At 37.0% G+C, this 12353-nt stretch overlaps 1 protein-coding gene and 1 pseudogene across 2 annotated transcripts in view; one reads left to right on the top strand and one right to left on the bottom strand.

Annotated features, from left to right (window-relative positions):
- Nucleotides 1-1730: 1730 nt before the first annotated feature.
- Nucleotides 1731-12353, bottom strand: part of DLGAP5 (DLG associated protein 5) — a 41956-nt gene continuing 31333 nt past the window's right edge. The window contains exons 16-19 of the mRNA XM_080643304.1: nucleotides 8958-9018; nucleotides 7967-8213; nucleotides 6583-6632; nucleotides 1731-2105 (exon numbers count right to left, since the gene is read on the bottom strand). Of these exons, the coding sequence (XP_080499430.1) occupies nucleotides 1965-2105; nucleotides 6583-6632; nucleotides 7967-8213; nucleotides 8958-9018 (499 nt within the window). The 3' untranslated portion in view covers nucleotides 1731-1964. The remainder of the gene's footprint in view (nucleotides 2106-6582; nucleotides 6633-7966; nucleotides 8214-8957; nucleotides 9019-12353) is intronic.
- LOC308253763 (E3 ubiquitin-protein ligase RNF212B-like) lies at nucleotides 9847-10602 on the top strand (annotated as a pseudogene). The gene has a single exon. The product of its transcript is annotated as an E3 ubiquitin-protein ligase RNF212B-like (transcript).

Raw genomic sequence — 12353 nt, 5'->3', positions numbered from 1 at the left:
CTCAAGGGTAAAAGAAATATGTAGTGCCCTAACTGGTTTGGCTCAGTGAATAGAGTGTCGTCCTGTGGACTGAGGGGTCCCAGGTTCGATTCCGGTCAAGGGCACGTACCTTGGTTGCAGGCACATCCCCAGTAGGGGGTGTGCAGGAGGCAGGTGATTGATGTTTCTCTCTCATCGATGTTTCTAACTCTCTATCCCTCTCCCTTCCTCTCTGTAAAAAATCAATAAAATATATTAAAAAAGAAAAAGAAATATGTAGCAAAGGGGCTATGATATAATAGGTCCTCAATAAATGAAAATTCCCTTTTGATTTTGGAAAGAGTCTTGTTCTACCCAAGCAGTTTTCTTTCATTTAGTCTTTAAGGATTTTCCTAATACCTCATAATTCTGGAGTCCAATAGCCCAAGAATCCTTTATCTAGTTGTAGGAGACACTGATAGCTGCCAACACAAAAATCCATTCCCAATGTCCTAATAACTGTGATTTTATTCAGGTATGATCCCAGATTCAGTAGGGAATCATTAGTTTAAGACAATCCCCCACTCACTCAGTCTTACTAAAGACAGACATGTGGCATTAGCTGGTCTAACTAGACCACAGGGAAGGACATAGCCCTGATTACCACTAACAGCCACAATATGACCCCAAAGGACCCAGCCTCAGACACGTGCCAAGGACAACAGAATGTTGGACCTTGATGCCAACACTGAACTGTTAATTATAAAGTGCCTAGAATCACCCTGACAACTTATGAAATACATTTCCTTATTGCTAAGCCAGTTTGAGTTCATTTTACTATTATATAGCAGCAAAAGCTTTCTAAATGATTCACTAGTACACCTTACTAAACTTACCACCATAGATTCTAAGTCTTGGGTTACTTTGCACAAACATCTTTTACATATTCATTCCTGAGCCCTTAGAAAACCCTAACTTTTATATATGCTACTTTGTTCTGCCTGTCTTGCTTGAATTGTTCAATTACAGGCTGCTAATGAATAAAAGCTATTTTCATCTTTTGCTAAGACTTTAGGCATTTAGAGAACATTCTTCTAAGTCAGCACCCCACACAGCTTCCCAATTGCTTGCATGGATTTAATAAATACTTTCTTTCCCGCAAGCCTAACACCCTTCCTCTGACAACAAAACATGTGTTTTCTTGTTTGAAAACCCCTAATCTTAGGGTGGGGGGAGGTGTTATCCATAAAGTTCTTGCTTATTGTTCAACTCATTGGAAGGCAGAAATAACTGGGCCCGGGTCTGGGTACAAGCTTTAGCTACTCTGAATCTTCTTGGTGCTCTGTTATTCTGACAGCCCTGCCTTCTACAAATCTATAGCTAAGATTTTTATAAAAGAGATTAAGTGATTGACATAATTTTCTTCAAAGGAAGAAGGCATTTCCTTCAAAGCCTGTCATTCATGTCAAGGGGAAAATGGGAAAGGCAGGAATTTAATGGGCACCTAGTTAACCATTTGAAACTGTAACATGTAAACTGACATCAGATGAGCCAGAAAGCTCATCCAAAGAAACTCAGTATATCCTGGAAAATCAATATGCAAAGCTGTTCAATACTGACAAATTTAAAGTTCAAACTAAAAATAAAGTATGAAAGGATACAAATATTTCTGTCAAAGTTTAGTATTATATTTTGATTAAGCTGAAGAGTACTCATAAGCTGAGTAAGTGTTCTTAGCTTTAAGCTTATACATCTTAAAGAAGAAAGGCAAGGCATGGTATATCTTTTATTCTGCATGGCTGTTGTACAAAATATCCCCACTTCCCTTAGAAACAGTATCATATCTAAAACACACTTGGATGAACACTGAGTATTAAAATATTACATGACACCATATAAATGGGTTGAATAGAAGCAAACAAAAGTACAGACTTCAACCTTTTGGTATTCTAAGAATATACCCCACAGCATTGATAAGAAGGAAATGTTAGGAATTATTTTTACATTCAAAGTTCTTCTGGTTGTTCCCCACTGAGGACCCTTAGCGGTGAAAAGGTAATCAGGTTACCACCAAAGGAAATGTGTCTGGAATGTTCTCGACGTCTCTTCTCCACAGGAGTAAATGGATTACTGTAGTTTAGGTCCGTCTAGAGAATAAATTCAGAGAAGTCACTTAAGGAACCATTAAGAGTTTCACCAACTGACTTCAACATTGCAAGTTAATAGTAAATTAATAACATAAATAACATTTCCACATAACAATAAATTAATAACATAATGATTGTGCAACTTTCCAGTAAATCTAATCTCAAACAGTTTTTCATTGACAAGGTATATTAACAATACATGCCTAAAAGGGTGATTAGTAATATGCAAATGCACTTCAGCAGCATCTGCATGATGAATACAATTGAGGCCATATCTTACATCATATGCAGATTTCACAAACCTACTCTAACCATATAACAGCACTTAATAGGCCTTTTACTTGAAGGCCTATTTTTATATTTTTTTGTTAATCCTCATCCGAGGATATTTTTCCATTGATTTTTTAAAGAGAGAGGAAAGGAGAGAGAGAGACAGAGAGAAAAACATTCATGTGAGACACATCAATCACTTGACTCCTGCACAGAGCCAGACTCCAACCTAACCAGGGATGGGGATCGAGCCTGCAACCGAGGTATGTGCCCCTGACTGGAATCCACCCCAGGACCCTTCAGTCCGCAGGCCAATGCTCTATCCACTGAGCGAAACCAGCTAAGGCTGGAGTAAGTAATAATTTTTGTCTAAAATAGACAGATCAACATATAAAAATTTAAATATAATTTCTAATATTTATGAAAATAGAAAAGAATTCACAAGGAGAAAAAAGTATAAGGCACTAAGATTTACCAGTAAAATAATGTAAAATTATGAAACAATTTGAATCATATTATGAATATATCAGAACCATCTGGCTTATAAAGTTTCTGCTGAATTCCCTTGTACATAATAAGTTGTTTTTCTCTGTCTGCATTTAAGGTTCTCTCTTTTTCCTTAACTTTTGCCATTTTAATTATAATATGTCTTGGTGTGGTTCTCTTTGGATTCATCTTATTTGGAATTCTCTAAGCTTCTTGGACCTGGATATGTTTTCTTTCCCAGATAGGATGTTCACAGCTATTATTTCTTCAAATAATTTTTCTGATCCTCTCTTCTCCTTTTGGGACCCTTACCATGCAAATGTCATTCTGCTTGATGTTGTTCCAGAGGTTGTTAAAAGTGTCTTTACTTTTAAAAATTCCTTTTCATTTTACTGCTCTGTCTGGGTGTGTTTCATTGCTTTGTCTTTTAGCTTGTTGATTTGTGCTTAATTTTTATCCGGTCTCCTGTTGAATCCCTCTAGTATATTTTTCATTTCAATTATAATCGCTGCTTAGCACTTTTTATCTCCTTGTGGAAGTTCTCACTGAATTAATCAATTCTTCTTGCAAGATTGGTGAGCATCTTTATGAAATTACTTTGAACTCTTTCTCAGGTAGGCTGCTCAGTTCTGTTTAAGGTCCCTGACCCATTTGGCAATGGGCACAGGAAAATTTCAAGGTAAGGCTGTAAACCAGAGTTGTCAACCCTGGCTACCCAGTAAAATCACTTGATGAAGGACCTACTACAGTTCATTGAAATAAAAATCTCTGGTGTAGGGCTGAAAAACAACGTTGTAAACACTGAGTAGGCAACAGAGCACTTTTTCATTTGTGCCACAGTGAATATAAATCAGACAGCTATGCCTACAGAGGAATTTATAGTCAATAAGGGAAATAGATTCCTGAAATTATAGTAAGTTAAGAATATAATATATTCATATTATTCTCTTAAGAAGAGATTATATACACCAATAATGAACTTACAGAAAGAGAAACTAAAAAAAAAAAAAAATCCCATTTATCATTGCAACAAAAAAATTAGGATACCTAGGAATAAACATAACTAAGGAGGTAAAAGACCTGTACTTGAAAAACTACAGGACGTTGAAAAAAGAGATAGAGGAAGATATAAACAAGTGGAAGAATATACCATGTTTATGGATTGGTAGAATCAACATCATTAAAATGTCCATACTATCCAAAGCAATCTATAGATTCAGTACAATCCCCAACGGCATATTTCAGTAAAATACCAACGGCATATTTCACAGATCTAGAACAAACTCTCCAAAACTTCATATGGAATAAAAAAAAGACCCCGAATAGTGACAGCAATCTTGAGAAAGAAGAACAAAGTTGGAGGGATCACAATACCAGATATCAACTTATATTACAAAGCCACTGTTCTCAAAACTGCCTTGTACTGGCACAAGAACGGACATATAGACCAATGGAACAGAACAGAGAACCCAGAAATTGACCCAAGACATTATGTTCAAATAATATTTGACAAATGAGGCAAGAGCATACAATGGAGTTAAGACAGTCTCTTCAGTAAATGATGCTGGGAAAATTGGTCAAATACATGCAAAAAAAATGAAACGAGACCACCAACTTACACCACATACAAAAATAAACTCAAAATAGATAAAAGACTTAAATGTAAGATGGGAAACCATAAAAATCTTGGAAGAATCCATAGGCAGCAAAATATCAGACATATCTTGCAGCAATATGTTTACCGATACATCTCCTAGGACCGTGGTCGGCAAACTGCGGCTCGCGAGCCACATGCAGTTCTATGGCCCCTTGAGTGTGGCTCTTCCACAAAATACCACAGCCTGGGCAAGTCTATTTTGAAGAAGTGGCGTTAGAAGAAGTTTAAGTTTAAAAAATTTGGCTCTCAAAAGAAATTTCAATTGTTGTACTGTTGATATTTGGCTCTGTTGACTAATGAGTTTGCCAACCACTGTCCTAGGACAATGGAAACTAAGGATAAAATAAACAAATGGGACTACATCAAAATAAAAAGCTTCTACACAGCAAAAGAAACCATCAACAGCCCTGACAGGTTTGGCTCAGTGGAGAGCCCACTGAGTGGGAGAACATATTTGCCAGTGTTTCCTCCGATAAGAGTTTAATCTCCAAAATTTACAGGGAACTCATACAACTTAACAAAAGTAAGATAAACAACCCAATCAAAAAATGGGCAACGGACCCAAATAGACACTTTTCGAAAGTGGACATACAGAAGGCCAAAAGGCACATGAAAACACGCTCAAAGTCACTAATCATCCCAGAGATACAAATCAAAACAACAATGAAGTACCGCCTCACACTTGTCAGAATGGCTATCATTAACAAATCAACAAATGACAAGTGTTGGCGAGGATGTGGAGAAAAAGGAACCCTTGTATACTGCTAGTGGGAATGAAGACTGGTGCAGCCACTGTGGAAAACAGTGAAGTTTCCTCAAAAATAAAAAAATGCAACTCTCATTTGACCCAGTAACCCCATTTCTAGGAATATATCCCAAGAAATCAGAAATACCAATCAGAAAGAATACATGCACTCCTATGTTCATAGCAGCACAATTCACCATAGCTATGATTTGGAAACAGCCTAAGTGCCCATCAGCAGGTGAGTGGATTAAAAAAACTATGGTATACCTACACAATGAAATACTATGCTGCTGTAATAAAGAAAGAACTCTTACCATTTGTAACAGCATGGATGGACCTAGAGAGCATTATGCTAAGCAAAATAAGCCAGTCAGAGAAAGATAAGTATCACATGATCTCACTCATTTGTGGAATATAATGAACATAAACTGATGAACAAAAATAGATTCAAAGTCACAGAAGCATCGAACAGACCATCAAACCTCATAAGGAAGGAAGGGGAAGGTGGAAGGAGGGTTAAGAGAGCAACCGAAAGACTTGTATGCATGGATATAAGCATAACCAATGGACATAGACAATAGGGGAGTGAGGGCCTGTGCTGGGGGGCAGGAATGGGCTGGGAGAGGTCAATGGGGAGAAAAGGAGACTCATGTAATACTTTCAACAATAAAGAATTTTTTTTTAAAAAAAGAAGAGATTAAATGTGTCCAATTGTATGCACCTGTGCCTACACATTAATTAACATGGAGAGATGAGAGGTTTTATAGGAAGACTTCACAGAAAGGCTAGTGTCTGAACTAGACTTAGAGGCAAGAGATCACCAAAAGTAAAGCCAATGGAGCTTTCAAATAAAATAGCTTTCAAATACAGTAATCTAAAAGGAATAGGATGAAAATACCAATGACTGAAGGTAACACAGATATTATCTCCACAAGTTCAGATGGGCAGAAACCTTACATTACATTTTTCCTGTATCACTTAGAAATACCTGTCATAATCCAAGTCACACATTAGATATAAAAATATTCAATCAATTTGTCATAACAAATTTGATACATAAATCACATGGCAAAATAAATCTTCAGAGTTTAATACTAAAAATTACTATATTTTAAAGCATATAAACATAAAAACTTTGTTTCCATTTTGATAAAATTAACAAATGGATGTCACAGTAAAGAAAACAATGAAAAGATGTAAATTTTAAAATTTGTACACAAATTAAAAAGTGAGTAATATTCTTTTTTTTGAGTAATATTCTTTTTATAAAACAAATCTAATACATAAAGACATTTTTCAAATTAAGTTGAAAAACTTACTGACTCAAGAAGATGGCATTCAGTAGTAAGACCTTTATTATCAAATAATACTGAAAAACAAAAAAGAATTATTTTTAACTTTTTAAAGAATGTTCTTACAGTTAGAAATAAAGCACTGAGAAATATGAAAAGTTCCATATTATCAAATGCTAAGACAAAAATATAGGTTATCTTATAAGGTTTTTAAAAATGTGTTTGACTTTCAGCCAGCCGGTATGGCTCAATGGCTGAGCATTGACCCATGAACCAGGAGATCACTGTTCAAATCCTGGTCAGGGCACATGCTGATCCCCAGTAGGGGATGTGCAGGAGGCAGCCAATCAATGATTCTCTCTCATCATTGATATTTCTCTCTCTCCCTTCCTATCTCCAAAATTAGTAAAAACATATTTTTAAAAAATATGTTTGACTTTCTTAATAAAATTCTTATCCTTAATTTTAGTATTTTAAAGAGCCTTCTATAAACAAATCTCATGCTTGTAATAGTAAAGGTAGGTAAAAGATGCTAGAAGAAGAACATAGCTGGAGTGTATTAAATGTCTGGCCAAAGTAATGATGTTTTGCCTTAGGCCCCAGCCAAGACAGCATCACAGAGTAGCAGATGTAAATAGTGGGTGAAACTGTCATATATTATAACAAAAATACAAGAGCCAGGATTGAAAATGGCGGCGGAGAAAGTGGACACTACACAGACATGCTCCCAGGAGCAAAAATACAAGAGCTGTTTCCTACTGCAGAACAATCACAACAAAGTAGGTAGGAATAAAAGCATTAGGGAAGAAAAATAGGGCATTTTGAAGAAAGGCTTGAGGATGTATGTGCGTTGAAAGGGGAACTAAAAAACACTTCAGGGAATTTTTCTGAGTTTTCATAAATAATGAAGGATCCAAAAAGTTAGGTCTAGCCCCGCCAGTGTGCTCAGTGGTTGAGCATCTACCTATGAACCAGGAGGTCATGGTTCGATTCCCGGTGAGGACACATGCCCAGGTTGCAGGTTCGATCCCCAGTGGAAGGCATGTAAGAGGCAGCTAATCAATGATTCTCTTTCATCACTGATGTTCCTATCTCTCTCTCTCCTTCACCGTTCCTCTCTGACATCAATAAAAATATACTTTAAAAAAAAGTTGGGTCTAATGTAAAATGCTACTCATGTCCAATGTGGACTAGTATCTGCTGTTGATTTTTAACAGGTTTACCTCAGAAGGTTTTGGGTGAAGAATGGGGCACTACAACACAAACTAATTCTCATAAAATAACGACTTTGTCCAATTTTTCAACCTTTATTCTTAGAAACTGGAACCCAGAGGTATTTACAATAATCTATGCATTAGTGCAATTTCATTTATTTAACAAAGCCTCATTAAATATATTAAAAAGACCTCACCTGACTGGAAAATTTTAGTCTCTTCTTCCTGTGAGATGTTATGTTGTGATGGTATATCTTTTTCAGGGCTACTCATCAAAACATCCTGTGTTGTCATTGAAGAATTTAGTTCCATTCCTTCCACAATAGCTGAAATTTCTTCTGTTTTGTTAGTATTAATATCACATGCCACTTCACCAGCAAGTAGAGGCAAGCTCATTCTTTCACTGGGTAAACAATCCATCTCAAAGTTTATCTTACTTACAACCTGGAAATAAAAATGATTATTATATTTAATTATCAAACATCGAAACAATTATAAAAAATCATTTTGCTATTAAAAATAATAAAAACAGAAGGACAACATTCTGAACACAGGCTAAAGAACACTGTAAATCCTACTATTTTCTTCTTAAATAATGAGTTAAGATAATATTATAGCAGCGGTATGATTGAAGGAAAGTTTCTCAGCAAGTATCTGTATTCACTTCAGAGACTGGCAAACATTTTCTGTGAAGTGCCAAATAGTACATCTTTTTAAGGCTTTTTTGAGCCATAGGGTCTCTGCCACAACTATTCAACTCTATTCTATTGCAAAAGCAACCAGATAAAGACATAAACAAACAAATGTGGCTATGCTATAAGGAAATAATTTACAAAAATAATCTTGATGTGAGCTGGAAAATACAAAATGGCACTATGGTCTCAAAGAAGCTAAAACAAGAACTATCATTTAACATTACTGATTTGATTTTATTTTTTAAATATGTTTTTATTGATTTCAGAAAGAGGAAGGGAGAGGGATAGAAACATCAATGATGAGAGAGAATCATTGATCAGCTGCCTCTTTTACGCCTTCCACTGGGGATCGAGCCCGCAACCTGAGCCACACCGGCCAGGCCTGAATTTAGATTTCTAACGGAAATTCTGGGGGCTTTCTATAGAATTACTATGTGTAATTGTATAAGTAAGTAACATGCTGGTCTGTCTAGTACACTAGAACAGAACTTACATGGTTTACTTCAATTAAATCTGGTAATCTAGGACACTGAGTATCTTCTATTATGATGTTCCTGAAAAAAGAAAAATATAGCATTGTACTCAGATAATCAAACATATTGCAAGCTTTTGTGTTTGAGACTATCCTTTATGGTCAAAGATAGCGCCTGGTCCAAGATCAGGCCTGATCCAAATAGATTCATTTAGGACTATAGCTACTACAGGATGGTCTTACAAACCAAATGCATTCTTCCCCAGAAAGCTCATGAGTTTGTTTCCATGCTGGTCAGTTCACCAGCAATTCTCTGAACCTCATGCAAATCCAGAGCTACATACTAGAGAAAGGTTAGGAGAAAGCTGATTTCTGGGAGGTAAGGAGAAGGGGTAAAGCGACAACTCAATTATTGTATAGCTGGAGTTGGCTACATTTACTTGTTAGTTATAGAATACATAGTACATAACACTGAAGTTCTTAACTTACAATTTTATTTAAAATATCTGTCTCAACCTCATGCAAGTTGTGGGGTTTTTTTTGTGTGTGTTTTTTTTTAATATACTCAATTTTTCTAGTCTTTGACTTCACTTTGCCTTCATTGCAAGAAGTCATTTATTTGCAAGATACTTTCTTTCCGGACTATTTTTGGGAATTAAGCAAAAAAATTTTTAAAGAGTACCTGTACTAATCACTTAAATACAATTATGGGTCTTCTTAGAACACGATAATAAACTACAGGACATACAAACAAAGTAATATAACTTGCATTTAAGAAATGACAATAAATTGGTATTTTATAATCCATAGATTTCTAGAACATCTGAAATATTTTAGTCCCCACAAAGGCTAAATATACTTTGGTTTATATCAAAAATTAAAAATTCTAAAACCTGCTCCATGATTGGCTCTTTCTGATAATCTGAAACGTCAGGAGAAGATATACTTCAAAAACCCTATGGAGACAGCTTTGTAGCATTTTAGTCACATCTGTCAGGTGTGGAGTTTCCAGAACACAAACAGATCTCCTCATTGACTTTTATAAACGCAGAATTACAAAATTAGAAGCAGCCATGCAGGAGGCGCAGCCATGCAGGACTGACCAGCCAGAACAAAGAGCTGTCAGTCTTAAGGACAGAGAATAGAGAACTAAAGAAATTTCTAGCCATCCTGAAGGAATCACAAGTTGGTACCAAAGAAGCAGGTCGACCACACCTCGACCAGTGGGCATAACTTCCCAAACACAGTCAGTTCTCAGCAATCAAGTGGTCGGTCCATCCTCCTCAGTGGTGTCTATCTCTTATAGGGTGGCTGGCTTTAGTAAAGTGGGACAAGGAGCCAGAGGCCTTCAGGGAAGGAGCACTCCCAGAGGCTCATTCTGAAACCCCTTCACCAGCTTCCACTCACGGCCTATCTTACAGAACTTCATTTGCCTCCTCTGGACTGGGGATTTTTTCTTTCAGACCATCCCTAAATAGCAGAGATTCAGGCTACATACAAGTACTCACCCCCAACAATTCAGGTCAGAGGGAAAGTAGAAGCCCACTAGAGAGGCTTCCTGGTTTCCAGATACCAGCCCTGTAGACTCTACCAACAAAAGCAGATGGGATTAGCCAGGGGGAGAGAAGCCTGGGCCACTCCCAGACAGATCACCTTCAAGGTCTGATCTATACATACTGCTGAAGGACAGACAGTAGCACCCAATATCCATTAGGCATGATGGCCTTAGAAAATGTGCCCCTGGCTGTTTTCATTCTGTACTTCCTATCAATCTTTACCATGTACACCAAGCATGTCAAATTTGCAGCCCATGGGCCACATGCAGCCCACAACAAATATTTTTGCGGCTCAGCCAATATAACAGTATGCAAGAAAGTTTTAATAAAAATGTCATAACTTAATTTTTACAATATCCTATTATACATAACCTATATATATAAAAGCCTAATATGCAAATTATCCCCTCAGGAGTTCGACCGAGAGACCAGGAATTCGATCGCTCACTATGACTTGTGCTGACCACCAGGGAGCAGTGCAGAATGAAGGAAGGCCCTGATAGGCCCTGATCGCCAGCCAGGCCTAGGGACCCTACCCGTGCACAAATTTTGTGCACTGAGCCTCTAGTTATTAATAACAAACTACGACGTTCGCTAATGACTAATTACTATAATCGTGTTGCATTTATTTCCCTTACATGCCTTACGCACAGACACACTATTTCACACCACTAATACTAGCAGCGAATATTTTAGCAGCCAATTTCCACGTCATTAATCTTGGACTGACTTGTTGGTGTGTGCAACAGGAAATATTTCGCTTTTGGAGAACAAGAAAAATAGGTTTATTTGAGTTACACTTATTAATTTGTGCAGTTATTCAGTGTCTGGTAAGTTAATGTTCAAGAAAAAATATTAACTTATATTAAAATGTTCTATTATTTTATGGATTACTTATTTATTTCAGCCCTTTGTATTCAGCATGTTTCTATCGAAATAAACCTATGTTTCTATGAAAATTGAAGCTTTTGTTTTTTTGTGGCCCACATAAACTTAATTTGGCCCATGTTAGCCTTTGAGTTTGACATGCTTGATGTACTACCTCCTTGAAAAGTGGTTAGGTTTTATGTAAGGCTAGCGCTTCAGGAAGATTACATTTCTCCCACAAGACATGTAGTTCTCTTATTTCCTACAACTTGAAACAAAGGTTGTAGAAACATTTCTTGTCATCCTAGGGGGCGAGGGTAATATGCTCATCAACCATGTTTCAGTTCTACATTTCATTTTCTAGTTTTGGATATATTCTCCCATTGCCAATGTTAGCAAGCAACAATTCTGTTCCCTGTCCTAATTTGGTATACTTTTTTCTGTTTGCCCATCGTTTCCTCTATGCCTAGTTATTATTAATTGTTTATTTCCCTTTCTGTCTGATAATAGTTGGAGACAAGATGTTCAGCTGACTAAAATACATAGATAATAAAAGAAAGAGGGTGTGCTTTTTAAAAAAATTCTAGCCCTAACCGGTTTGGCTCAGTGGATAGAGCGTCGGCCTGCGGACTGAAAGGTCCCAGGTTTGATTCCGGTCAAGGGCATGTACCTTGGTTGCGGGCACATCCCCAGTAGGAGGTGTGCAGGAGGCAGCTGATCGATGTTTCTCTCTCATCGATGTTTCTAACTCTCTATCCTTCTCCCTTCTTCTCTGTAAAAAAATCAATAAAATAAAAAAAATAAAAAAAAATTCTAAAACCTACTCCATGAATTATTTAAGAACAACAACTTTTGCCCTGAACGGTTTTTCTCAGTGGTTAGAGCGTCGGCCAACAGACCAAAGGGTAGAGGGTTCAATTCCCAGTCAAGGGCACATACCTTGGTTACAGGTTCCCCAGGCCCCGTACGGGCTCACTCGAGAGGCAACCATCCA

The sequence above is a fragment of the Plecotus auritus genome (genome assembly GCF_963455305.1).
Source record: "Plecotus auritus genome assembly, chromosome: 1".
Classification (NCBI taxonomy): Eukaryota; Metazoa; Chordata; class Mammalia; order Chiroptera; family Vespertilionidae; genus Plecotus; species Plecotus auritus.
Note: the sequence above shows the minus strand (reverse complement) of the source record. Positions and strands in the feature narration are given on the sequence as shown.